The following is a 27,791-nucleotide window of genomic DNA, read 5'->3' on the forward strand; positions in this document are numbered from 1 at the left end:
CTCATCTTCCGGTCTCAACATTGATTTCAACAACTTCAGTTGATTAGCTCTCTCCCACCTTGACCACTTTGTTTTCATTGCATTTCGTTTTAACTGTCTTTTACCATTTCTTTCTTTCTTGTCTTTCTTTATATATATATATATACCTCACCTATCTTATCTCCTTTCCTTAACTTTTATCCCCTTTGCTTCCCCCCTACATCTGTCACGGTTTACCCTCTGATCTTAGCTTCTCTGCTGTTTGGCCTTTCACACCTTTTGTTCTCTCTGAGTACTGCCTTTAGCACTCTTTCCCTTGGCATATGTGGCTATTAGCACCCTGTTCCTATGGTTTCTGTGGCTATGACTCATCTTTCATTCTCTCACCCCACAGTATAAATATTTCCCACTTTCTATTTCTTTTAGCTTTGACAAAGGGTCATCGGACTCGAAACGTTAGCTCTTTTCTCTCCCTACAGATGCTGCCAGGCCTGCTGAGATTTCCCAGCATTTTCTCGCTGGTGTACACATGATGGGCCAAATGGCCACTTTGTGCTATAGCCATCCCGTGATTCTGTAATTCTCTGAAATAATAATTGAATATGAGAACCTAACAGCACTAATATCCTGATGGGGAAAAGAGGAATGGATCCTGACTTTCAACTCTGTATTCTGCCTTTATTTCTCGTTTTCTTTAGTAAGATGGTTTGAAGAAAAGTGAAGATGAGCCCTCAGTACAGAAGCAGATTGCAAACCAGCCTTGCGACAAGAGAATCGCGTAGTCCAACAATCAGTCCTCGAATGACCGTCCTGGTCTGAGGTGTCAGGATGGCCTGCGACACGTGAAAGGTTCCTCGCTTTGCCCGCTCATTCAACGTCGTCTCCAGGAACTGCACCAACTTCTGTGCATCAGTAGTGTTTGCCCAGGGGGCTGGCATCTGGTTCCCTGGCCAGAGGAAGGGAAAGTCGTGGGCCATGGGGTGGTGGTAAAACACAAGCACCTGGTTTTGTTTCAGGAGAAGAGAACAAGAGAGTTACATGGGAATCGCTAGCAACAGACTGCTGAGAGCATCACTCAGCACTAACTAGCTAAACCAGTAAGAAGTCTTACAACACCAGGTTAAAGTCCAACAGGTTTGTTTCAAATCACTAGCTTTCGGAGCACTGCTCCTTCCTCAGGTGAATGAAGCGGTATGTTCCAGAAACATATATATATATAGACAAAGTCAAGATGCAATACGAAACTTTGAATGTGAGCATTTGCAGGTAATTAAGTCTTTACAGATCCAGAGGGAGGGATAATCACAGGTTAAAGAGGTGTGAATTGTCTCAAGTTGGTAGGAATTTGCAAACCCAGGCCAGATGGTGGGGGGTGAATATAATGTGACATGAATCCAAGGTCCCGGTTGAGGCCGTACTCATGTGTGCGGAACTGGGCTATAAGTTTCTGCTCGGCGATTCTGCGTTGTCGCGCGTCCTGAAGGCTGCCTTGGAGAACGCTTACCCGAAGGTGTATACATTTTTCTTCTGTCTGCAAATTTGGCTACAATACATTCGCTTCCTTCCTCCAAGTCATTAATATATATTGTAAACAGCTGCAGTCCCAGCACTGATCCCTGAGTAACCCCACTGGTTACAGGTCGCCAACCTGAAAAAGAACCCCTTATCCCCATTCATTGGCTAATTAGCCAATTCTCTATCCGTATCAATATCCTACCTATATTATTGTTATCTTTCTCTATGGTGTGTGAGCGATATCATTTTTCCTAAAGCAACTCACTGAGCTTCCTGAGACAGCACCTTCCAAACCCACGACCGCTACCATCTGGAAGGACAAAGGCAGCAGATATCCGAGAATACCGCCACCTGGAGGTTCCCCTCCAAGTCACTCTCCACCCTGACTTGGAAATATATTACCTTTCCTTCACTGTCGCTAGGTCAAAATCCTGGAATTCCCTTCATTTTTGAAAAATAAATTTCGAGTACCCAATTCATTTTTTCCAATTAAGGGGCAATTTAGTGTGGCCAATTCTGCACATCTTTGGGTTGTGGGGGCGAAACCAACGCAAACACGGGGAGAATGTGCAAACTCCACACGGACAGTGACCCAGAGCCGGGATCGAACCTGGGACCTCGGCGCCGTGAGGCTGCAGTGCTAACCACTGCACCGCCGTGCTGCCCTGGAACTCCCCTCCCTATGTGTAGGTTACACCTCAGCGTCTGCAGCAGTTCATGATGGCAGCTCACCACCACCTTCTGAAGGGCAATTAGGGATGGGCAATAATTGATGGCCTAGCCAGCGACACCCACATCCCGTAAAATGTAGCAATAAACTAAACTTTCCCTTTAAATTAGAAAAGATCTTGCTGGCGGGTTATTTTAAATTGAATTTCTCGCTCCATGGGTAAGAATAAACAGTCACACAAACAGTGTTTCTGGGCAACTTTGGGGAAATACTTTTGAAAGGGTCTGTGAGCCGATACTAGTGTGTAGGTTGGGACGTCCGGTGGCGACATGTAGGTGGAGGTCACATGTTGGGCGGCTCCTGCTAGAGATTCTGGTTTTTGGCCCTTCCTACCCAGTTTTTTGGGAACAGGTTTGGATGATTAGGCGTTCGAAAGTGTGAAGAAGTCATAGGATGGTGAAGTTCCAGAAGAAGAATGACAGGACGAAGGGGGCGAGCGAAGGTCCGCCGGTGAGTTCAGTTGTGAGTTCAGCAGGAAGAAAGATGGTGGGTGCGAGCTTACCGAGCGGAGCCGCACCCATTACAGTGAATAAGCTGGCCGAAGTGATGGCGGGGGAGTTTGAGTGGCTGTTCTTTAAGCATTTTGATACACAGCGGAAAAAGATGATGACCTCGCTCAAGAAGTGGGCGGGTGAGACTCTTCCCCCAGTAAAGGAGGCTTTGGCTAAGATATTGATGGTGGTATGGGAGCAAGGAGAGGCGTTAAACGGGGTGGAAGGCATTGTTGCAGCATAACGACCAATTCACCTCACTGGGTGAGGAGCTGAGGAGGGTGATATAGAGCAATAAAGAACTGCGAGCCAAATTGGGGGACGTGGAGAACAAGTCACAAAGGCAGAATCTAAGGATCATGGGACTGTCTGAGGGGGTGGGGTGCCAGAGGCCGATGGAATACATTGCGGAGATGTTCGCTAAGGTGATGGGAGGAGGAGGACGCGTTGGACAGATCCCACCGGTCGCTCCGGCCGAAGCCAAAGACGAATGAGCCAACCGAGGGCTGTGATAGTCTGCTTCCACCGTTATCAGGTGAAGGAGAAGGTGTTGAGATGGGAAAAGAGGTGAGGTGGGAAGGTGTTGGTATTCGGATATACCAGGGTCACACGGCGGAGCTGGCGAGAAGACGGGCAGCTTTTGGCCAGACGAAAGCGGCATTATACAAGATTAGCGTAAGATTTGCGGTGGTCTACCCGGTGAAGCTGAGGGTGACGCACAATTCTGAGGACTTCTACTTTGAGGCAGCAGAGGAGGAGGAGGCGTTCGTGAAAGCTGAAGGACTGGGACTGAAATGAGTTTGGACTTTGGCGGTGTTGATCTTTCCCTTTATTTTGTGTATCTCCTCTTTTTTTTCTTGTTTTTTGTCCTTATGCTTAAAGTTGTAGATGGGAAGGGATGGTTTGGAGGTTGGTACTGATGGGCTGGGATTTGATGTTTTTTTGCGTCTGAGGGATTATTGGTTGGGGTGTTTGGAATGTTTGGGTGTGGGTGTGGGGAGATTCGGCGTTGGTTTAGTTTTCTATATGGGGGATGGGGCTCTGGCAGGAGCCACCTTGCTAGCAAATGTAAGTTGACTCGTGAATGGGAGCGAGGTGGGGGGAGAGGCCACGGTTATGGACAGGTTTCGATGAGCCTGGTAGGTGTGAAGTGTGGGGGGAGGTGATGAGGATGATACTGGGGCAGGTGTTCTCAAGAGGCAATGGTTGGGGGGGTTTCTGAGAAGGGGAGGGGGGCTGACAGTGACTAGGGGTAAGGCTGGGTTCTGCTTGCTGGGCGGGACCAGGAGTAACCATTATGACTGATAGGAGGAGAAGGAGGGGTGAGAGATCCCCGCTCAAGGTGGTGATGTGGAACGTGCAAGGGCTGGTGGGGGGGGAACAGGTGAAGCGAGCGAGAGTTTTCTCGTACTTGTAGAGCTTGAAAGCCGACGTGCTGCTGTTGCAAGAGACCCATTTGAGGGTGAAGGACTAGGTGAGAATTAGGGTGTTCTACTTGGGCTTTGATAGCAGGGCCCAGGGGTGTAACAATTCTGGTGGGTAAGAGGGTGAGGTTGCAGATGGAGACCGTGGTGGCTGACCACGGTTGCAGGTACCTGATAGTAACTGGTGCATTGGAATGGAGGTTGGTGGTGTTGATTAGCAAATATGCCTCGAATTGGGATGACGTAGGATTTATGAAATAAATGTCGGGCTAGATTCTCCGGTCGCCACACTGAGTTCGTGTTCGGCGAACGGCCGGAGAATCCGAGTGCTCGACCAAATCGGGGACTCAGTCCAGCGCCGCCACAGTCGGGGGAGGGCCGATCCACGGGCAGGGGGGGTGACATTATTCGGAGCTGGGGGCACTGTGAGGGGGTGGTCCGGGGCACGCGAGCTGGCTGAAGGGGGGACTGTTTTGCGGGCCGGATCTGTGAGTGGCCGCCGCCATGTAGCACGGCGCGGCTGCTATAGGCCGCTGCCGTACACATGGGCGGCCACAGACCCGGCAATTCTCCGGGGCTTATCGGCAGCTAGAGCCGGATGCTCTACGCTGCCGTCCTGCTAGCCCCCAGACAAACAGGGAATCGGTGGCCAAAATAGCCCGAGAATAGGAGAATCCAGCCCGTTGGCAGCCATTCCGGATTTGGATACGCACCAGTTAATACTGGGAAGGGACTTGAATACAGTGTCGGATCTGAAGGCGGATCGGTCCAAGCCATGTTCGCTGACCCCCTTGGGTGCGGCAAAGGTGTTAGCTGCATTTATGAACGAGATGGGACGGGTGGACCGTGGAGGTTTTTGCACCTGTGGGATTCTTTTGCCAGTACACAATATGTATTCGAGGATTTTTGTGATGGGGAAGGCGTTGTTAGCCGGGGTGAGGAAGGCAGAGTACCGGGGCAGCACGGTAGCCTTGTGGATAGCACAATTGCTTCACAGCTCCAGGGTCCCAGGTTCGATTCCGGCTTGGGTCACTGTCTGTGCGGAGTCTGCACATCCTCCCCGTGTGTGCGTGGGTTTCCTCCGGGTGCTCCGGTTTCCTCCCACAGTCCAAAGATGTGCAGGTTAGGTGGATTGGCCATGATAAATTGCCCTTAGTGTCCAAAATTGCCCTTAATGTTGGGTGGGGTTACTGGGTTATGGGGCTAGGGTGGTGGTGTTGACTTTGGGTAGGGTGCTTTCCAAGAGCCGGTGCAGACTCGATGGGCCGAATGGCCTCCTTCTGCACTGTAAATTCTATTCGTCGATCGTTATTTTGGACCATGCTCCACACTGGGTGGACATGGAGAAGGGATCAGCTCAGAGGTCGGCGTTGAAGTTCGATGTGGGACTGTAGGCAGACCCAAATTTTCATATCAAAATGGGGAAGGTGATTGAGGATTACGTAGGGTTCAATAGGAATGGACAGATCTCGCCGTCAGTGGTATGGGAAGAGATAAAAGCTAATTACTGCGGATGCTGGAATCTGAAACAAAAATAGAAAATACTGGGCAATCTCAGCAGGTCTGACAGCATCTGTGGAGAGAAAAGGGAGCTAATGTTTCGAGTCTGGCTGACTCTTTGTCAAAGCTATGGGAAGAGAGATTGTTCGGGTCAGGGATGGGACAGGAGAGCTGGTGGTGGCACCAGAGCAGGTGAACAAACTTTTTGAAGAGTTCTACAGGAATCTGTATAAGACAGAGCCTCTGGAGGATGAGTCAGATATGAGGGAGTTTTTAGGAGATTGGAGTGGCCTGAAGTAGGGGAGGAGAGGGCAGAATTGGGGGTGGAAGAAGTACAGGTGGTGATAGGGAGAATGTAGACGGGCAAGGCACCGGGGCCGGATATTTTCCTGGTGGAATTTTATCAAAAGTTTAAGGATAAATTGGCGCCGCTGTTAGTGGAAATATTTGAAGACGCGATGGTCAAGGGGGCATTGCCGGAGGCGATGGATCAGGCATCCATTTTATTGCTCCTTAAAAAGGACAAGGATCCAGTGGAGTGTGGGTCGTACAGGCTCATATATTTGCTGAATGTGGATGCCACATTGGCGAAGGTGCTGACGCTCAGGTTGGAGGAGTGCCTTCCAAAGGTGATTGGGGAGGATCAGATGGAGTTTGGCAGCTAGTTGTCGTCAAATGTGCGCCGGCTGTTGAATGTGATGCTTTCTCCAGCAGAAGGGAGGGTGTTGGTGATGATGGCTGCGCTGGATGCGGAGAAGGCATTTGATCGGGTGGAGTGGAGCCAACTGTTTGCGATGTTGGAGAGGTTTGGAATTGGGCCTAAGTTTGTGGCATGGGTGAAATTGTAGCATCAGGCGTATGTGTTAACCAATGAAATTAATTCAGGTTACTTTCCACTACACAGGGGAACGAGGCAGAGATGTCCCATGTCCCCCACCCTTCTGTTTGTTCTGGCGATAAAGCCCTTGGCTCTAGCGTTGAAGTGCTCTGATAAACGGAGGGTGATAGTGAAGGAGTGTGGAGCGCAGGGTGTCCCTGTATGCTGATGATCTGTTGTTGTATATTTCAGACCCGAGCTCTTCAGTGGGGGATTATAATGGGACTGCCATGGAGATTTGGGCATTTTCAGGCTACAAGCTGAACTTAGGTAAAAGTAAGTGTTTTGTGGTGTCTTCTCCAGGGGTCAGAGTCAGAATGGGAGGGGTTGACATTTTGGGTGACAACGACCCACTTTAGGTATTTGGGAGTGCAGGTGGCCCGGGATTGGGCCCGGCTTCGTAAGTTGGACTTTACGACTCTGGTAGGGAGTGTTAAGGTGGATCTACTGAGGTGGGATTGTCTTCCCCTGTCATTGGCCGGGCGGGTGCAAGAGGTGAAGATGAATTTTGCTGCAGTTTTTATTTTTATTTCAGTGCTTGCCGGTCTTTTTGCCAAAGTCGTTCTTTAAGTGGGTGGTTATGGTGGTTTCATCGTGTGTCTGAGCAGTAAGATGGCTAGGATTAGGAAGATGGTACTTCAGAGAGGGCGGCAGTCGGGGGTGGTTGGGCATTCCGAAATTGTTGTACTATTACTGGATGGCGAATGCGGAGTTGCAGTACGGAGACAGAGACTTTGTGGGTGAGAATGGAGGAAGGTTCTTGTAGGGGTTCGGGTTTGCGGGCGCTGGTTGTGTCAGGTAGCCATTCGGGGAGTCCCGTGGTGGTGGCCACGCTGAATATATGGAAGCAATTCCGGCAGGTTGGGGTGGGTTTTAGGTACCTGAAGATGCGGGACTTTGTGAGAAAGGTCCTTCCGACCTTTCCGGTAGCATCTTCCTCCTTGTTACTGGAGGAGGTGTTGCTGGTGACAGGGTTGGAGGGTGGGGTCACCTCGGCGATCTATGGGAGGATTTTTGAGGCGCAATTTTTTCACAGAGGGTGGTGAGTGTCTGGATCAAGCTGCCAGAGGCAGTAGTAGAGGCCGGTACAATTTTGTCTTTTAAAAAGCATTCAGACAATTATATGGGTAAGATGGGTATAGAGGGATATGGGCCAAATGCGGGCAATTGGGACTAGCTTAGTGGTAAAAACTGGGCGGCATGGACAAGTTGGGCCGTAGGGCCCGTTTTCATGCTGTAAACCTCCATGACTCTGTAAGATGTCTCTGGAGGAGTTAAGTTCAAGTTGGAAGAGGAGCTGGGGATGGCGCTAGAGGAGGGGTTGTGGTGTGAGGTGTTGTGGAGGGCGAATATCTCGAACTCGTGTGCGAGGCTGGGGTTGATACAGCTAAAGGTGGGACACGGGGTGAAATCGAGGATGAGCCAGCTGTTTGAGGGGGTAGAGGATATTTTTGAGCGGTGTGGGAGAGGCCCAGCTAATCATGGTCTGGTCCTCCCGAAGTTTGGGAGATTTTGGAGGTTGTTTTTCAGTACCATGTCGGCGGCCTTGCATGTGGACTTGGAGTCTGGTCCCCTGGGTCCATATTCGGGTTGTCAGACCTGCTGGAACTGTAGACGGGAGTGGGGGCAGATGTTTGAGCCTTCACATCGCTGATTGCTCGCAGGTAGGATTTGTTGGGGTGGAGGTCAGCTTCTCCATCCTGTGCCTCGGTGTGGCTGGAGGATCTAATGGAGTTCCTGCATTTAGAGAAGGTGAAATTTGCCCTAAGATGGGCAAATGAGGGGTTCCACAAGCAATTGGGTTTGTTTATTCCGCATTTTGAGGGTGTAGAGGATACGCAGGTTAGGTGGATTGGCCTTGATAAATTGCCCTTAGTGTCCAAAAGGTTAGGTGGGGTTACTGGATTACAGGGATAGGGTGTTACAGGGATAGGGTGGAGATGTGTGCTTAGGTAGGGTGCTCTTTCCAGGGATTGGCGCAGATTTCATTGGCCAAATGGTCTCCCTCTGCAATGTAAGGATTCTATTCTATGATTTTGGAGAACTAGTTGTCATCAACTGTAAGGGTGGGGGAGGGAAGCAGTTTGGGGGGGATGGGGGTGTTTGTGATAGGTTTATTTTTATGTTGTACATTTTTCAAATGTTAAAATATTAAAAATCTGAATAAAATTTATTTAAAAAAAATAAATTTAGAGTACCCAATTTTTAAAAAAATCCAATTAAGGGGCAATTTAGCGTGGCCAATCCACCTAACCTGCACATCTTTAGGTTGTGGGGTGAAACCCACGTAAACACGGGGAGAATGCGCAAACTCCACACGGACAGTGACCCAGGGCCGGGATTCGAATCCGGATCCTCAGCGCCGTAGGCAGTAGTGCTAACCATTGTGCCGTGTGCCGCCCAGAAAAAAATTACATTTTTTAAAAGTCTGCAGGCTGTCTCTGTTACATTACTGTGTTTTTATATTACTATACTGCCTGTTATTACATAATCAACGTCAATCTCTAGCTTTGATGCCATATTGGATTGGAATGGAACCTGGAAACACTAACCTGATATCGGTGCTCCCATAAATACTGGAGTGTTATTTCCTCAACTAAATTGGCCCTGCAGAGTTTGGATCCAAAGGTCTTCTGAAGCATTTGGATAAGGTATGCATGGTTTGAATCCTGCATTTCATAGTAATGATTGAAATCCAGAAAGATCACCTCTTTGGTATGAGCTTTCAAGAAATTGTTAATTTCTGTCAGACCGTCAAAAACCTTGCTACCAAACAGGCCGTGGATGAAATAAAGCTCATCATCTTCTCCGGGTTTGGTGGAAACCCGAAGGTCAAAATAGCGAATGCCGGCCTCCAGCTGCTCCCGAAAGGTCAAGCTCTGTGTCACCGACCACTTCTTCATCATCTTCTTCCAGAAAGATCGGAAAATTCCAGCCAGGTGTCTCACCATAACTGGCTGATCCGGGCCAACAGGAGATTTTTCATCTATCCAGAAACTGAAGGAATCATGAGATCCTGGAAAGAAAACATGGAGGCAGGAGAAAGTTTTGTTAATATTCTCAAAATGCTCCAATTGCTTAAAACCACCGTTTGCATTGTGTACTTACATTGCCCATTAGCTTCTAGCAGCTGATAAGCAGGAGAATCCCCCCACCCACCCACACCAGCTCCACGAAATACAAGTTGAAGGTTCAGTTGGGCCATGGCGGAAACATGCTCTACAGTGCTCCCCTAGTGGACACAGCATTATGACAGTTGATATGGAAAAATGGAATGGAAAATGTTGACATAGCAATTTACAATAGTAAACAAGGACTGAAAAGTGTGACTGAACGATTTGTGAATTTGGAGTTGGGGGCCACGAGGGGAGGGTTCCAGGTACATGGAGGTGTGGGACTTTGTGAAAAGGTTTTGTCCGATCTTTCCGGTGGCACCACCTCCTCGTTACTGGAGGGGGTGAGGTTGGTAATGGAGTTGCTGGAGGGGGGGGTCGTCTCGGCAATTTCCGAGAGGATTTTGGAGGAGGATAGGGCTTCTCTGGAGGGAGTTAAGACCAAGTTGGAAGAGGAGCTGGGGATGGCGCTGGAGGAGGGGTTGTGGTGTGAGGTGCTGTGGAGGGTGAATGCCTTGATCTCGTGAGTGAGGCTGGGTTTGATACAGCAAAAAATAGTGCACAGAGCACACCTGATGGAAGTCGAGGATGAAACGACTTTTTGAGGGGATGGAGGATATTTGTGAGCGGTGTGGGAGGGGTCCAGCCAATCACATACACATCTTCTGGTCCTGCCCGAAGTTGGAGAATTTTGGGGTCAGTCTTCAGCATCCTGCATGTGGACTTTGAGTCTAGTCTCCAGGGGGCCACATTCGGGGTGTCAGACTTACAAACGGGTGCGGGGTCAGATGTTTTAGCCTTCGCTTCGTTCATCACTTGCAAGCATGTCCTCTTGGGGTGGAGGTCAGCATCTCCACCCTGTGCCTCAGCATGGCTGGGATTCTTGTATTTGGAAAAGGTGTAATTTGTACGGGGGGGGGGGGGGGGTTCCACGAGAGATGGGGTCTGTTTATATTGCATTTCGGGGAGCTTGTTATTGCCAACTGCTAGGGGAGGGGGAAGGTGAGGGTGGGGGGAGGGTCCCTGGGAGTTGTTTGGGTTGATTTTATTTTGTAAATGTTATGTGTTTTATATGTTTTATTGTTAAAGTTTGAATTAAAATATTTTTTGAAGAAAAGCATGACTGAGAATTGACAATGGGGATTAAGGAGCGTGCCAATTTCTGTGGTGCATCGCTCTTGACCTCACTAGATCACAGAATGGTTAGAGTATAGAAGGCCATTCAGCCAATCAAGCCGATTGGCTGATAAGACTGTAACATCATCACCTTGATTCCCTGAGCTGCATTTCCACCGAGAGGCACCCCGGAACGGGAGTGCTGTCTTTCTAATTGCGCCCTGTGCAATGTAGTTCTTTGCAGCCTGGGGCTTCTAGATGAAAGGAATTCAGGCCCGTTTCACCACACAGTACAAAGAGCATGTTCCAGCTACCAAAAAGTGCTCAATCATCCCAGGAAGGAGAGCTGCTACCGGGGCTTCACACATGCAGCAGTATAACTACCATCTGCTACAAGATAACTCGAAGGAGTTTTCAGATAATGTCTTCAGTTAGAAAGTCGGAATCAATATGAAACTATGGCCATAAAAGTAAATTAGAATGGATGTATCATCATTAGTCAGGCTTGCTTTACTTCATATTCTGTATTAGTAGATTAGTTCAGAGAAGATTGACGTGTTTGTTGCCAGGATCGGAAAATTGAAACTGTGGAGGAAAGATTGGATAGGCTGGGGTTGTTCTTCTTGGAACATAGGAGGCTGAAGGAAGGTTTAATTGAGATGTACAACATTGTGAGGGGTTTGGATAGAGTAGATGGGAATGTCCTATTTAGTTCAGCAGAGATGCTAGTGACTGGGGGCAGATTTAAAGATTAGTCAAAGGAATGGAGGGGAGATGAGGAATTTCACGCAAAGGGTTGTGATGTCTGGAACTCACTGCCTAACAGGGCAGTGGAGGCAGAAACTGTCAACTCATTCACACAGTGTCTGGATTTGTACTTCCAGCACCATAACCTGCAGGGGCTATGGACCAAATGCTGGAAAGTGGGAACAGGCTGGCTGACACGTTTTCAGTTGGCACAGACACGATGGGCAGTGTGGCCGCTTTCTGTACTTATACACGTTTCTACATTATCTAAGTATCTGAAAAGGAGGAATGTGCCGGGGCTTGGAGGAGGGGGAGAGAGAGAGAGAGAGAGAGAGAGAGAGAGAGAGAGAGAGAGAGAGAGAGGGGGGGGGGGGAGTGGTAGTACATGAATTGCCCTTTAGGACAGTCAGCAGACATCAGGGGCTGAATGGCCACATTCTGTGCTGTAATGATACAATAATTTGCCCAGTAACTTGAATTGTCGCTCTCCTCGTGGCACTAGAATCATAGAATATCTAGTGCAAAAGGAGGCCATTCAGCCCATTAAGTCTGCGCCGACCCTCTGAAAGAGTACCCGAGGCTCACTCCCCAGCCCTGTCCCCGTAACCCCACCTAACGTTTTGGACACTTAGGGCAATTTATCATGGCCAATCCATCTAACCTGCACATCTTTGGACTGTGGGAGGAAACCGGTGCACCCGGAGGAAACCCACGCAGACACGGGGAGAAGGTACAACCTCCACACAGTCACCCACGGTCAGAATTTAACCGGATCTCTGGCGCTATGAGGCAACAGTACTAACCACTGTGCTACCATGCTGCCCCAATTATCCCACTGTCTAATTATCCCACTGATATATCCTGTTCCTGAGCAGCTAGTTTAATCAGGCTGAGTAATTATGGAAACACCATGACATTTTGAAGGCTATTTGTTTTCTATCATCCAGTTGAATCAGGAGACAGTCATGGCTTTATAATTGTTCGAAGCTAGGTGGAGCATTAAAGGACTTCTTTGCAAGTGAGACATCAACATTGTCCTACTGTCTAGTGAATGGAAAGAAGTTACTGTCAATGCATGAAGCACAATATCCAAATATAGTCTGTGTAAATGATCACATACAAAAGCAACCTTAGAAGGCTGCCCCTGTTAAAAGGCCTCTTGTTAATTTATTAATTCCACTTCTTAAATGTTTTATTTGGTAACTGTCCTATAGCCTGACATGTGACAGCCACTCCAGACTGTAGCTTTCACATTTTAAAGTGCAGTTTGAAGCTTACGGCAACTTCAGTTCAGGAAAGAGAACTGACAGACATTGCATAGGTATATACATCTTCTGAGACCTACCAGGTTTGGGAACTCTTGGTTTTGTTATGAATCTGACTGTACAACTATACTAAGTGAAGTCGCTGTCGTCCCAGATGACCATAGACTACTTTCCCCCTCAGAGAGAGCTGACTGGTGGTGATTTAACCAGAGGATCACCACACCTCAAGCGAGCGGGCAAGATTGAGGAGGCAGGCCTTCATGAATAACCTCAGCCAAGACAGTGATTGAACCCCGTGCTGTTGGCCTTGCTCTGCATCACGAACTAGCTGTCTAGCCAACTGAGCGAAACAACTATAATATTGCATGAATAATACCGTAACTATTCTATAGAATCTTAGCTGATGAACAGTTTGAACTCATTTAGTATGAGTTCCATTAATGTGAAATTTCCTTACAGCAGGATCTCACTCAGGTAGGGGGTTAAGGCCTCAAATGAGACTAGAAATAAACTTGATGAAATTACAACTTGGTAACTTCTTAATGTTAGTTGACAAAACATCTGACTATCATGGAGCAATACATTCTTAAAACTGGTATTTAGACCATGGTAAGCAGAGGTATGCACTTGTGCACAGCTGTGGTGTCAAGAGAATGAGGCACCAGCCAGCAATATAACTCCGGTCTACTGACTCCTACATTACATTGAGCAAAGAGGTGTGCAAAGAGGGAGCTGGAGCTTCGTGATCAGTACACATTACCAAAAGTTTAGTTCAATCTTCAACTTTCTCAAAGGTCTGGGGAATATAAGACTCCCTCATGAAAGTGACAAAATTATGGTAGAAAACACCCAAAAAAGTTATATTCCTACTAGAGGCAGAGAATCTCCTGCATTGGCTTCTCTTCCTGCAATAATATCCTTGTGATCTGTCCTTGGTTGCTCCTTTTCCCCATTACTGCCACAGATGGTTTTGCTGATGACGCCCAGTCGTCATTCCTCCAAACTCTCCTTTGGCTTTTCACGCTGCTGATGGTCTGACGTACAGATTCAGAGGAGTCGCAACTCCTTTCAGCTTAATGTTGGGATGACTGAAGACTGTCCTCCGCTTCAACTCTGTTCATTTTCCAGAGGTATCGTCACTTCCTCCCCAGCCACTCTCTCAGTTTGAATCAACTAACTCACAACCCTGATCATCAGCAGTGTGGAGAAAAGACAAGAGGCCAGGGACAATACCAACCCAATCATGTCATTGCATCTACCGCCAAGGCTGAAGAGTAAACAAAGGGCTTGCTTCAGGATAGAGACTATCCAAAGAGCGAGGCAGATCCCAGTCACTATTAATAACCATAGTAAAGTATTTGACAGGATAAGAGAAACAGATGATGGTATTAATTGTCTTCAAGCACATACAAATAGGGGGAAGACCGCTGGCTTTGAGTGCATTGTGAGCCCAAGGAATTATATTTTAATTTAATTAGGTAAGTTTCTTTTACAGTTTTGCTTTTGCAACAGTTAATTTAACTGTTAATTTATTGTACTAGTTCATCATGTGTTTCAAAAGAGCACATACATAGGGGACAACTGGGACACTGGGTTGAGTGGGAGGGGAGCTGTAAGATGAACGAGTCAATAAAGTTTCTCAATAATGTCATGAGAGGGATGAGCCGGCTGTTTGAGGGGGTGGAGGATGTCAGTGAGCAATGTGGGAGGGTCTCCCCCGCAAATCACATTCATATGTTTTGGTCCTGCCCGAAGCTGGAAAGGTTTTGGAGGACGGTGTTGAGCACCATTCCAGGGGTTCTCAGGGAGCCTGGTCCCTTAGAAGCCATATTCGGGGTGTCGGACCAGCCAGAGCTGCAGGCGGGTGTGGGGGCAGATGTTTTAGCCTTTGCCTCGCTGATCGCTCGCAGGCAGGTCTTGTTGGGGTGGCGGCCAGCTTCTCCACTCTGTATCTCGGTGTGGTGGGGGGACCTGCTGGAGTTTTAGCCCTGGAAAAAATGAAATGTGCTCTCAGGGGGGCGAGTGGTGGTTCTACAAAAGTTGAGGTTTGTTCTTTCTCCATTTTGGAGAGTTGGCTACCGTTGACTGCTGAGGGAGGTGGGAGGTTTGGGTGGGTGGGGGGATTTAATGTGCTGGGTGTGTTTGTTATTGTTGGAAAATGTAAAAAGTTGAAAATTTGGAATAAAATACTTCTTAAAAAATTTAATGGCATAACTCTGTTCTTTTGTATAAACTGGAGTAGTCAGTCAGCCAAGATAACGAAAATAGGTTCAAGTCTGGAAACCGGAGAGAACCTTTGAGAGAGGAGCTGGATGGAGGAGGGAAGAGAGGGAGCCTCAAAGGATGTGGGAGATGAACAAGAGGCTAGAGTTGAGAGTTCTCAATGTTGCGGGGATGAAGGAGGTTTACAGACTCAAGGAGGGCAGAGATCATTGAGAGATTTGAACACAAGGATGAGCATCTCACATCTGAGGTGTTAGCCGTCCTGGGAGCCAGTGTGGGTCAGCGAGCACAGGAGGTGATGGTGAATAGGACTAGGTGTGGTTCAGGACAAAGGCAGCAGAGTTTTGAATGGTTAAAGAGACCAGGCTGCAGAAAATAACCTGCCATTTTCAAACGGATAATCGATATAGCAATTCTTCTGAAATTCTTTATATTTCACTTGAGTCTATAACATTAAAATATTAGTTAGAGGACTCCCGGTGGCGGGGATGTGCTGAGCATCGCATCAAAGGTGGCTCCCACCCTAGAGACTCCAACCTAGGTACTTTTACCCGGAAATCGGTCACTAAGCAAACAACCCCCCCCCACCCTGAAACATAAAGCACCTGAAGAAATGCCCTCAAACCAGCAACGGGATCGAAAGGACAAAAAAAAACATTAAGAGCCAGGAGAGGAAGGCAGAGTCCACAGGCATGGGGAGTGAGGCAGAGCAGGACATGACGGGTCGAGTAGAGTCACCGATACAACCGCCGGCCCTCCCGCTGAGGGCAATGGATGGAGCTCCTGACATGAGAACTCCTAAAACTTTAGGGACCCCATTAAGGAGGACCTCATGGCAACGATGAAGTTGGTAGTAGCAGACACTTTGGCCCCCTTCAAGGAGGCGCTGCAGACGATGGAACAGCGACAGGAGATGCAGGAGGCAACGGTGCAGGAACTAGAGAAGGCAGTCACAAACCAGAATGATCAGATCACCTCACTCGAAGCAGAGGCGGCAAGGTTGGTGGCGGCTGAGGGAGCACTCAAGGGGAAGGTGGAAAACCAGGAAAACAGGTCTCGCCACAAAAACCTTCGGATTGTTGGGCTGCCGGAGGGCACGGAGGGTAGGAACCCAATGGAATATATGGCGCAAATTCTGGGAAAGCTGGTCAGGGGTAAAATCTTGGCCAAGCCCCGGAGGTGGACATGGCCCACAGGTCACTCCGGCAGAGGCCCACGTCAGGGGAACCACCACAGGCGATTACCGCCAAGCTCCACCGATTCCAGGACAAGGAACGGATCTTGACATGGGCAAGGAACACGCGGTCCTGCAAGTGGGAAGGGCATACAATCCGTGTTTATCAAGACCCATTGGGGTTGACCTGGCCAAGCTCAATGGAGCCAAGGCAGTTCTATTTAGGAGCAACGTGCTTTTCAGGATGCTGTACCCAGCAAGATTTTGGGCGACCTACAAAAATAGGGAATACAATTTCAGCACGCCGGGAGAGGCAGAACAGGCTGGGAAAACAGTAATGCCCACACATGCACCATTGACGATGATAATGTTCCTTAATTTACTGACAATGGTGCATCCTGAGGGGCGGGTGGGGGGGGCTTGGGATGACGCAAACTTTATCACAAGGACCATGACCGAAATCCCCGAACTAGATGCCCACCCATTCATCATGGTGGAAGACTTCAACTGTGTACAGGACCCACGGACAGGCAAATCCAGCCCCAAAGCAAGGAAACAATCAGCCACGGCGAGAAAACTCAGCATCTTTACGAAGCAGATGGGGGGAGTGGACCCAGGGGGGTTCACACACCCGAGGGAGTTCCCCTTCTTCCAGGTTCACAAAGTCTACACCCGAATTGATTTCTTTGCAGTGAGAAAATCGGTGCTTCGAGAGATGGTAGGAGCGGAATACTCTGCAATAGTCATTTCCGAACACGGTCCACACTATGTGGATGTGAGGCTGAAGACGGGCCGTGCCCAGCGGCTTTCATGGAGGCTGGACACTGCCCCCCGTCGCCAATAAGGCATTCTGAGAGAAAATGTCACAAGCCATTGATGGGTACGTATCTTGCAACCAGAATGGGGCGGTCTTATCCTTCACATTCTGGGAGGCACTGAAGGCGGTGATAAGTCATGGACAGGAAGGAGATGGCGGCTCGGCAGCAGCCGGTCAACTCCAGATTGGAGGTGGACCGGCGGTACTCCACGGCCCTGTCTGTACTGGGCTGGAGGAAAAAAATTACAAATGGAGTTTGACCCTCCACCAGGAAAGCAGTGACTCAGCTCCGCCAGACACAGGGGACCTTTTATGAGCATGGAGACAAGACCAGTCACCTACTGGCTCACCAGGTGAGGAAGCAGGCTGCCACCAGGGAAACAGCATAGGTAAAGGGCAGGAGAGGCAAGCTGGTCGCAGCGCCAAACGAGATCAATGAGGCCTTTGTGACTTTCTGCTGAGAGCTGAAAAACCCCGAGCCCCTGGAGAGGGACTCGAAGATGAAACGGTTCCTCGAAGGGCTGGACATACCAGTCGTAGGAAGATGAAAATAAGCAGGTTCTGGAGGCACAACCAGAACTGGGGAAGTCATGGAGAGTATCAACTCCATGCAATCAGGGAAGGCACTGGGGCCGGACAGATTTCAGGTGGATTTCTATAAATAATTTGTGACAGCACTGGCCCTGCACCTGCATGAGATGTTTAACGACTCGGTATCGTGAGGGACCCTGCCACCCACGCTGGCACAATCCTGATTCCTGAAAAGGACAAAGACCCGATGGAGTGCGGGTCATACAGACCCATCTTACTCCGAAACACTGACACCAAAGTTCTAGCGAAGGCCCTGGCGAGGCAGCTGGAGAGCTGCTTAGAACATAGAACATAGAATACAGCGCAGTACAGGCCCTTCGGCCCACGATGTTGCACCGAAACAAAAGGCATCTAACCTACACTATGCCATTATCATCCATATGTTTATCCAATAAACTTTTAAATGCCCTCAATGTTGGCGATAGAACAATAATAATCGCTTATTGTCACAAGGAGGCTTGCATGAAGTTACTGTGAAAAGTCCCCCATCGCCACATCCCAGTGCCTGTTCGGCGAGGCCGGTACGGGAATTGAACCCGCGCTGCTCGCATTGTTCTGCACTACAAGCCAGCTGTTTAGCCCACTGTGCTAAATCAGCCCCTTGCTTGCCAGAGATAGTCCCGGAGGATCAGATGGGCTTTTCCAAGGGCAGGCAGCTAATGGCGAACATCAAGCGCCTGCTGAAGGTGATTATGATCCCACCCGGGGAGGAGACACCAGAAGTGATCATCTCTCTGGATGCAGAGAAGGCCTTCTGCACAGTCATGTCATGGGAGTGTCCCTTTAATAAGCGATTTTCATTTAAGAAATGTTTTGGCTGATCAAATGGTTTCAGTGATGTCATTGTGTGGGTGGAGCTGGGCTGTGGCGCTGGGTTTTACTTTCGGTTTTGTTTTGTCGCTGTTTTGTGGCTCTGAGTTTTTTTGCTTTTGTTTTCACATTTGGCTGCTGGATTCAGACAGAAACGTCTTGTCTTGTCGCTCTCTCTGCATGTTAAAAGCTGTTTCCATAACTTGATAACTTAAAAGAGATATCTGCTTTCTGGAAGGAATTCAAACCTGCTGTTCTGGTAAAAGGGTTTTTTGGTTTATGGGATGTTGTTATTAAATTGAAACAGAGGGAAATTTATTAAGGTTTATACATAGAGTACTGTAGCTGTGTGGGGTATTTATGTTTGTAATTGATAAAAATGCTTACTGTGTGTGTTTATAAAAATGTTAACTGAATTCGTAGAATAAACTTTGTTTTTGATTAAAAGTACTTAAGGCCTCTGTTGAATAACACCTGAAAGGCAAGCCCTTGTGTCCATCAAAAGCAAAATAAATAAATAGTCGTAGGTCAGGTGAACTCCATGATATACTTTGGCATTTTCTAAACCCTGGCCCATAACAGTCGAATGCAGGTACCTCATGGAGGTACTGGAACAGTTTGGCCAGGGTTCACCTCATGGGTGAAACTGCTGTGCAGCATTCCCATGGCAAGTGTACAGACAAACGCCACCAGCTCGGAATACTTTCGCTGCACAGAGGCACGAATGCCCCTCATCCCCGCTGCTATTTTCCCTGGCAATCGAGCCACTGGCCATCGCTCTCAGATCGATGAAGGGACGGAGAGGTGTCTAGAGTCTCAAAGGAATACAGGACCGGCATGTTCCTGTGAGGAAGAAAGATAAATAAGGGGAATGGATGGGGGATATGGAATGTGGCAAAGAGCAGGAATAACGCAATTGAAAGATCTATTTGTGGATGGGAAGTTCGCGAGTCTGGGAGCGCTGACTGAGAAATATGGGTTGCCCCAAGGGAATGCATTTAGGTACATGCAATTGAGGGCTTTTGCGAGGCAACAGGTGAGGGAATTCCCGCAGCTCCCGACACAAGAGGTGCAGGACAGAGTCATCTCAAAGAAATGGGTGGGGGATGGTAAGGTGTCGGATATATATAGGGAAATGAGGGATGAAGGGGAGACTATGGTGGACGAACTAAAAGGGAAATGGGAAGAAGAGCTAGGGGAGGAGATTGAGGAGGGGCTGTGGGCAGATGCCCTAAACAGGGTAAACTCGTCGTCCTCGTGCGCCAGGCTAAGCCTGATTCAGTTTAAGGTATTACACAGGGCACATATGACTGGAACACGGCTCAGTAAATTTTTTGGGGTGGAGGATAGGTGTGCGAGGTGCTCGAGAAGCCCAGCGAATCATACCCATATGTTCTGGTCATGCCCGGCACTACAGGGGTTTTGGATGGGGGTGACAAAGGTGCTTTCGAAAATAGTAGGAGTCCGGGTCGAACCAAGCTGGGGGTTGGCTATATTTGGGGTTGCACAAGAGCCGGGAGTGCAGGAGGCGAGAGAGGCCGATGTTTTGGCCTTTGCGTCCCTAGTAGCCCGGCGCAGGATATTGCTAATGTGGAAAGAAGCCAAGCCCCCGGGGGTGGAGACCTGGATAAATGATATGGCGGGGTTCATAAAGTTAGAGCGGATTAAGTTCGTCCTAAGGGGGTCGGCTCAAGGGTTCACCAGGCGGTGGCAACCGTTCGTCGAATATCTTGCGGAAAGATAGATGGGGGAAAAAAAGAAGGCAGCAGCAGCAGCCCAGGACTTTGGGGGGGGGGGGGGGGGGGGGAGGGATGGGGGTGGGGGGGGGGGGGTATAGCCTGGGACAAGGCAGTTGCCAATTAGGGCTAGTTTTCATTTTTGTTATTTAATATTTATTCATTTGTTGTTTCTTGTTTATATAAAAAAGGTCATTATTATCTGTATTGTTGGAGCAAGGTTTTGAGTAGATGTACGAGGCAAGTTTTTTTACGCAGAGGGTAGTGGGTACCTGGAACTCGCTACCGGAGGAGGTAGTGGAAGCAGGGACGATAGGGACATTTAAGGGGCATCTTGACAAATATATGAATAGGATGGGAATAGAAGGATACGGACCCAGGAAGTGTAGAAGATTTTAGTTTAGTCGGGCAGCATGGTCGGCACGGGCTTGGAGGGCCGAAGGGCCTGTTCCTGTGCTGTACATTTCTTTGTTCTTTGTTCTATGCAGGTGACCTGTTCCTCTACATCCCAAACCCCCTAATCACCATGGAAGGAATAATGTAACTCCTAAGCATGTTCGAAGCCTTCTCAGGTTACAAACTTAACCTGCATAAGAGCAAAATCTTCCCAGTGAACACCACCAGAGCTGGGGAAGCTGCCGCTCAAGCTGGCCCAAGCCAAATTCAGATTCCTGGGGATCCAAATAGCCTACGACTGGACACGGAGCAACAAGTGGAACCTGTCAAGTCTAGTGGAAGAAGTAAAGAGAGACCTGTGGATGTGGGACTTGCTCCCACTCTCCCTGGTGGGGAGAGAGCATATGCTCAAAATGAAGGTACTGTGTAGGTTCCTCTTCCTGTTCAGATCCCTACAGATCTTCATCTCCAAGCCCTTCTTCACAAGGGTAGACAAACTAATCATGGTGTTTGAGTGGGGAAGAAGAATGCAAGGATCAGGAAGAATGTACTACAAGGGAAGAGGAACATGGGAGGCCTGGCCCTCTCAAACCTCCTCTTCTGCCACAGGGCAGCTACCGCAGAAAGAGTGAGGAGATGGGTTAAGATGCCGGGAGTGAAATGGGTCAAAATGGAGGAGAATTCCTTCATGGGGACATCCCACCGAGCACTGGCCATGGCCCACTCCTATTGCCCCCCCCCAGCCAGATACTCAAGTAGTCCAGTGGTAGTGGCCACATTGAGAATATGGAACCAACTGAGACACCATTTCTGTCTGATAGCAATGTCCACATGGCTCCCATCTACAAGAACTACAATTCCCCCCCCCCCTCCCCGGCATCCATGGATGCCACCTTTAAGAGATGGTTTGGTGATGTGCACCAATGTAAATACATGTAGGCTAGCTAGACACTAGAGAAACACCAGAGACATCACACACACACACTCAATCAATAGATCAGTTAGATAGGACACGACCAATGGACATTCACGAATCACACAGAGGTGACACGACCAAAGGAGGGCATTACACCAACCTGTATATAAAGGACACCACACACATGATCTGCCTCTTTCCAGTGGAGACAGTCAGTGAGTACAGACACAGGGTTGATTCAATATCACTCCCACCACATGGATTGCAGCAACTGGTTAGTCAGTCTGGGTAGCTATAGTAGGATTAGCAGTAGTGTCGAACCCGAGTAATAGAAGTGTAAATAGTTTAATAAACGTGCTGAAGTTATCTCCAGGTCTGAACCTTCCTCTGTCAAGTGCACCACAAGGAAGCAGCTTATGCTACACCTAGTGCATAACAAATCAGTGGTGACAGGACAAAGGGTATTTATACATAGATGGTAGAGTAATGACCCTGGGGGCACTCACGGATAAGCTCCAGCTCCCGGAAGGGAACATTCTATGATACATACGAATAAGGAACGTCCTATGATAGGAAACAGTATCTTTCCCTACTGGACAGACTTCTTTTTAAATAAAATTTAGAGTACCGAATTCATTTTTTCCAATTACGGGGCAATTTAGCGCGGCCAATCCACCTACCCTGCACATCTTTGAATTGTGGGGGCGAAACCGACACAAACACGGGGAGAATGTGCAAACTCCACACGGACAGTGACTCAGAGCTGGGATCGAACCTGGGACCTCAGCGCCGTGAGCCAGCAATGCTAACCACTGTACCACCGTGTTGCCCCACTGGACAGACCTCTGACCGTGGGTGAACTAGGGATGGTAACTGTGCGGACATGTATGGACAGCTACTAGAGGAGGTACGCTCACCACTGAACGAGACGTGGGAGAAGTGGGAGGAAGTGCTAGGCATAGCGATAGGGGGAGGACTCTGGATCGAAGCACTGCACAGGGAGAACTCCACCTCCTTGTGCACCAGGCTGAGCCTTACACAGATAAAGGTGGTGAAAATGGCACACCTAACTGGAACACAAATGAACGGCTTCTTCCTGGAGGTGGAGAACAAATGTGAATGGTGCCAGTGAGGCCCGGCCAACCACACCCACATGTTCTGGTCTTGCCCCAGACCCGTCGGGAACTGGACAGCCTTCTTCGAGGCTATGTCTAAGGTTGTGAGTTAAGGGTGGAGCCGAACCCACTGGTGCCCTTTGGGGTTTCGGAGCAGCCAAAGCTCTTTATGGGGAGAAGGGATAGACCCTTCTACCCCTCTAGCCCTTGCCTCCCTCACCTGTCAAAGACTCCTCTCAGCTGCCGATCAGCAGCGACACCCAAGGCCGCAGACTGGCTGTCCGACCTAGCAGAAATACACCGTTTGGGGATCAGAGGAAGGTTTCCACCACACACGGAGGCTATACGCCAGCCTGTTCCAAAACCAGTTGGTGACCAGCAACCAATAAACAAGGGGGAAGGAGGGAGGACTGAACCGGACAACAAACAGAGAGATTTGGGGAGTGGGGGGGTTCACCAAGGCGAACACAGTGCACGCAGGACAGGGGAGCCAGAAGGGACAATGGGCGAAGGCACACATGGGAGCAGCCACAACAACAAACCGGAGCACACTTGGGTTCCATCCCGGCACATAGATTCTAGCACCGGGGGCAGCAGGGGTGTAAATAAGAAAGTCCAATTGTGGGGTGGCCTCAATGGGAAACCCCATAGACAAACGGCGCCAGTGAACAGCGCCACTGAGAAACATGTGGTTAGAGGACCGGAGAATTCAGCTCAATGTGTGATAAATACGGATTACACAAAACACAGCAGAGAATACGAGAAGGTTGTCAGACAGTACCCGAGTATTAGAAACATGTCAGAGGACAAAGTGAGCAGAAAATGTCATGGTTTCCAAACAGATTTCAGAAAGTGGTTCAGGCAGAAGGAGCCAGGCCATGAGGCACCAACTCAATTTCATTAATTACTAAACCTGATGGACAGAAAATAGATCTGTTGCTTCTTCCTTAACAATCCATTTTACCAGAATTAGAGCAAGATTTTCAATGTTTTTTCCAGATGAAGCCGAACACTCTGGGGTGCATTAGTGCACAGCTGTTGAGGTTGCACCAACAAGCTGATCTCCATCTGGGCCTTTTTGAGAAAATAGAGGGATCAAATGTGCACCGGGTCTCATAGAACATAGAATTTACAGTGCAGAAGGAGGCCATTCGGCCCATCGAGTCTGTACTGGCTCTTGGGAAGAGCACCCCGCCCAAGGTCAACACCTCCACCCTATCCCCATAACCCAGTAACCCCACCCAACACTAAGGGCAATTTTGGACACAAAGGGCAATTTAGCATGGCCAATCCACCTAACCTGCACATCTTTGGACTGTGGGAGGAAACCGGAGCACCCGGAGGAAACCCATGCACACACGGGGAGAATGTGCAGACTCCGCACAGACAGTGACCCAAGCCAGAATCGAACCTGGGACCCTGGAGCTGTGAAGCAATTGTGCTATCCACAATGCTACCGTGCTGCTACTCATGCTGTCCCTCCACTTGGCATCCTTGTCTACCATACGTCATCTTTATCTTGCTGGTCCTTGCGGGGAGCTGTCTGCTCTCTTCAGCAAGGCAGCAGCAGTCCCAATCATGGTTGCATTTGCCTTTGCTGCTGACACCAGCTTGGCAACTCTCATTGGCTGCCCGGCTCACCTCATACAACGTAGGAGTAGACCAAGGAGTAGGCCACTCAGTCCATCATGGCTGATTGTAACCCCAACTCCACATTCGTACATACCCCCGATAACCTTTCACCCTCTTGTTTATCAAGAATCTATCTTGCTCTGCCAGAACAATATTCAGACTCTGCTTCCACTGCATTCCTCTTCACTCACCTGAGGAAGGAGCAGCGCTCCGAAAGCTAGTGATTCCAAACAAACCTGTTGACTTTAACCTGGTGTTATAAGACTTCTTAGTATGCCCACCCAGTCCAACGCCGGCATCTCCACATTATTTTTTAAAAAAAAATTTAGAGTACCCAATTAATTTTTTCCAATTAAGGGGAAAATTAGCATGACGAATCCACCTAGCCTGCACAAACGGCACAGCCTGGGTTGTGGGGGCAAAACCCACGCAAAGACGGGGAGAATGTGCAAACTCCACACGGACAGTGACCCAGAGCCGGGATCGAACCTGGGACCTCGGCGCGGTGAGGCAGCAGTGCTAACCACTGTGCTGCCCTGACATCGCCACATCATGACTACCCTTTGAGGAAGAAAGTTCCAGAGACTCTCAACCCTCTGAAGGGAAAAACAAATTCCCCTAATCTTTGTCTTAAATGAGTGACCCCTTATTTTTAAACGTGACCCCGAGTTCTAGATTCTCCCACAAGCGGAAACATCCTCTCCACATCCACCCTGTCAATAATCCTCAGGATCTGAAAGGTTTCAAGCAAGTTGCCTCCTATTCTAAGTGAATACTGTAGTCGATTTCTTTCCTACTTTGTCTTTTCTGTGTCTCTGTTTCAATTATGGCAATGAGTAAATTTGCCTTTCTTTCTATGTTATCCATGTCCGAATGCTCAGAGTCGCCAGGTATGAAATGATACCACCACAAGTTTCAAACGGCTATCGATCAAAGAGCCAAACACCAGTTAATTAGTTCAAGGTCAAGGGTACTTTATTTACACACAATTAGTCATGCAACATACACTACTAGTTAACTACACCTATCAACTAAGACAACCTGTACTTAACTTCGGGCACCCGGCTTAGTTCAGAAAACAGTGGCCGTTGTTCGATTCTGGATCTATCGGGTTCGAAGGAGTAACTGCTGCTCAGCTGGGCTCATCCGTCTGGTAGTGAGCATTGAACTTGGACTTGCTTCTGGTGTTGCTGCAATTGGCGATAGCTGTGACCGGGTACCAGGACCAAGAGAGAGCGAACATATGGCAAACTCTTATTCTTATTCTTGGGAGCCTTCACGCTCTTTTGGGCGGTCCTCCGATTGGGCCTTACTAATTGGGTGATCCCTGATCACTCCGTTCGATTCCTTAACCAATAAGTGGGCGGGGATCTGGATGGCTGGGCGTGTCCCAAGCAGTCACTGACCCTGTTGTTTGCGTTTCCCTTGGACAGAGAGTGGCGCCGAAATGTCTGGGACTGTCCCGGTTGCTCGAGTACCAGTCCTTTGTTTTGGTGAAGATGGGCCATCAAATGCTAATCAGCCCCATTAAAATGCTAATTGGACGGAGTTTCGATACCGTCTGGACTTCTTGCTTACAAAAATGCATTTCAGGCTCTGAGCCTGCCTGAGTCTTGGCTTGTCCATTTTATCCGCCAGGCTTTGCGAGTTTTCCTGTACCTAGTTGGAAGTGGCCATCCCAGATGGCTACAATACAAGCCCAGCCTGTCCAACCTTACCTCACAAGACAACCTACCCATTCAAGTTTTGGTCTGGTAAACCTTCCCTAAACTGCTTCCAATGCATTTGCACCCTTCCTTAAATAGATGTGGTCTCTCCAATGCCCTGTACAACTGAAGCATAACCTCCCTACTTTGTATTCAGTTCCCTTCTCCTCATGGTCAATTGGGCCGTTGACTTATAAATTTGAAAACCTGGTCCTCTTATATGCCTTTAAAATATGAAAACACATTGCAGTTCACACCATATTAACCGTCTGAATGAGTATATAGTTCCCAGAGTATTCCAGAGCAGATGCCTGTTGCCTTAATGACACCACTCAATGTGGGATTTAGGTAATCTCATTTCTAATCGCTTCTGACAACATTGGATGTGTCATCTGCAAAAATAGTTTCAATATGACAGCCCATAAGAAGCAGAACAATTAAGAAGTACATTCAAGCAAAGTGTTAAAAGAGATTTCTCACTATGCAAACAACATTTCACTCCACATTAGCAGCTGTGTGACATCAACTTTAGTTGATACATTTTTGAACAACTGATATTTATATAGCAGTTTAACATCATGAAATACCCCAAGGTGCTTTACAGGAACAGGAACTTCAGGAAGTGAAGTGTCGTACACACACCTGTCTACATCAAATGGTGCCGAGGTGGAGATGGTTGACAGCTTCAAATTCCTAGGTGTGTACATCACCAACAATCTGTCCTGGTCCACCCACATCGACGCTACAACCAGGAAAGCACAACAGCACCTATATTCCCTCAGGAAACTAAGGAAATTCGGCATGTCCACATTGACTCTTACCACTTTCATGATAGACCATAGAAAGCATCCTATCTGGCTGCATCACAGCCTGGTATGGCAACTGCTCGGCCCAGTTCATCACAAGGAACCCGCCTCCCATCCATTGACTCCGTCTACACCTCGCTGCTTTAGGAAAGCGGGCAGTATAATCAAAGACCCCTCCCACCTGGGTTATTAATTCTTCCAACTTGTTCCATCGGGCAGGAGATGCAAAAGTCTGAAAACACGCACAAACAGATTTAAAAACAGCTTCCTCCCTGGTGTTACCAGACTCCTGAATGGCCCTTCTCTGGACTGAACTGATCTCTCCACGCATCTTCTCTACTCCGTATGTTTCACCCTATGCTATGTATTTACGTTGTGTATTTATCGTATGTCCTATGGGTTTACATGTATGGAATGATTTGCCTGGACTGTACGCAGAACAATACTTTCCATTGTATCGTGGTAACGTGACAATAAATCTAATTAAATAAGGATAGAGGGAGCTGTAAATACTCAGCAGTGTTGCCAGTATCTATCAGGGAGATGCAGTGTTAACGTTTCGAGGCATGGGCCCACAAAGAGTGAGGACTCAAAATGTTGATTTTTTTTTTTTGTCTCGTGATGGAAAGCTCAGTCAAAGGGGTAAGTTTTAAGCAGTGTCTTAAAGGGGAAAGTGAGGTCGAGAGATGGAGAGATGGAGGGAAAGAATTCCAGAGCTTCAGGCCCAGGAGGTCAAAGGTACCGCCACCAATGGGAACGTACAAGAGGTCAGAATTAGAGGAACGCAGATATTTTGGAGGGTTGTGCGGCGAGAGGAGATTACAATGATAGGGAAGAGTGAGGCCATGGAGGGATTTGAGAACAATTTTAAAATCAAGAAGTTGAAATGAAGCAAATTAACTTCTCACAAGGTTGCCCTGGCAGCAACATTCTGACTGCTGAGGAAGGTGAATTGAGCACAAATGATGGCGTCACTGTCTGTGTGGAGTTTGCACGTTCTTCCCATGTCTGCGTGGGTTTCCTCTGGGTGCCCCAGTTTCCTCCCACAGCCCCTTAGATGTGCAGGTTAAATGGGGTTATGGGGATAGGGCGGGGGAATAGGTTCCTCTTTC

General features: G+C 48.5%; 1 protein-coding gene across 3 annotated transcripts in view; it reads right to left on the reverse strand.

Moving 5' to 3' along the window:
• Positions 1-27,791, reverse strand: part of plcxd2 (phosphatidylinositol-specific phospholipase C, X domain containing 2) — a 50,540-nt gene that overhangs the window by 8,001 nt on the left and 14,748 nt on the right. For 2 of the 3 annotated variants that reach the window (XM_072514439.1, XM_072514440.1), the window contains exons 2-3: positions 9,069-9,532; positions 739-980 (exon numbers count right to left, since the gene is read on the reverse strand). In XM_072514439.1, coding sequence (XP_072370540.1) covers positions 739-980; positions 9,069-9,532 — 706 coding nt within the window. Of the gene's footprint in view, positions 1-734; positions 981-9,068; positions 9,533-27,791 lie in introns of all 3 variants that reach the window. The other variant, XM_072514441.1, reaches the window with a different exon arrangement.

Source organism: Scyliorhinus torazame, chromosome 8 (assembly GCF_047496885.1).
Source record: "Scyliorhinus torazame isolate Kashiwa2021f chromosome 8, sScyTor2.1, whole genome shotgun sequence".
Taxonomy (NCBI): Eukaryota; Metazoa; Chordata; class Chondrichthyes; order Carcharhiniformes; family Scyliorhinidae; genus Scyliorhinus; species Scyliorhinus torazame.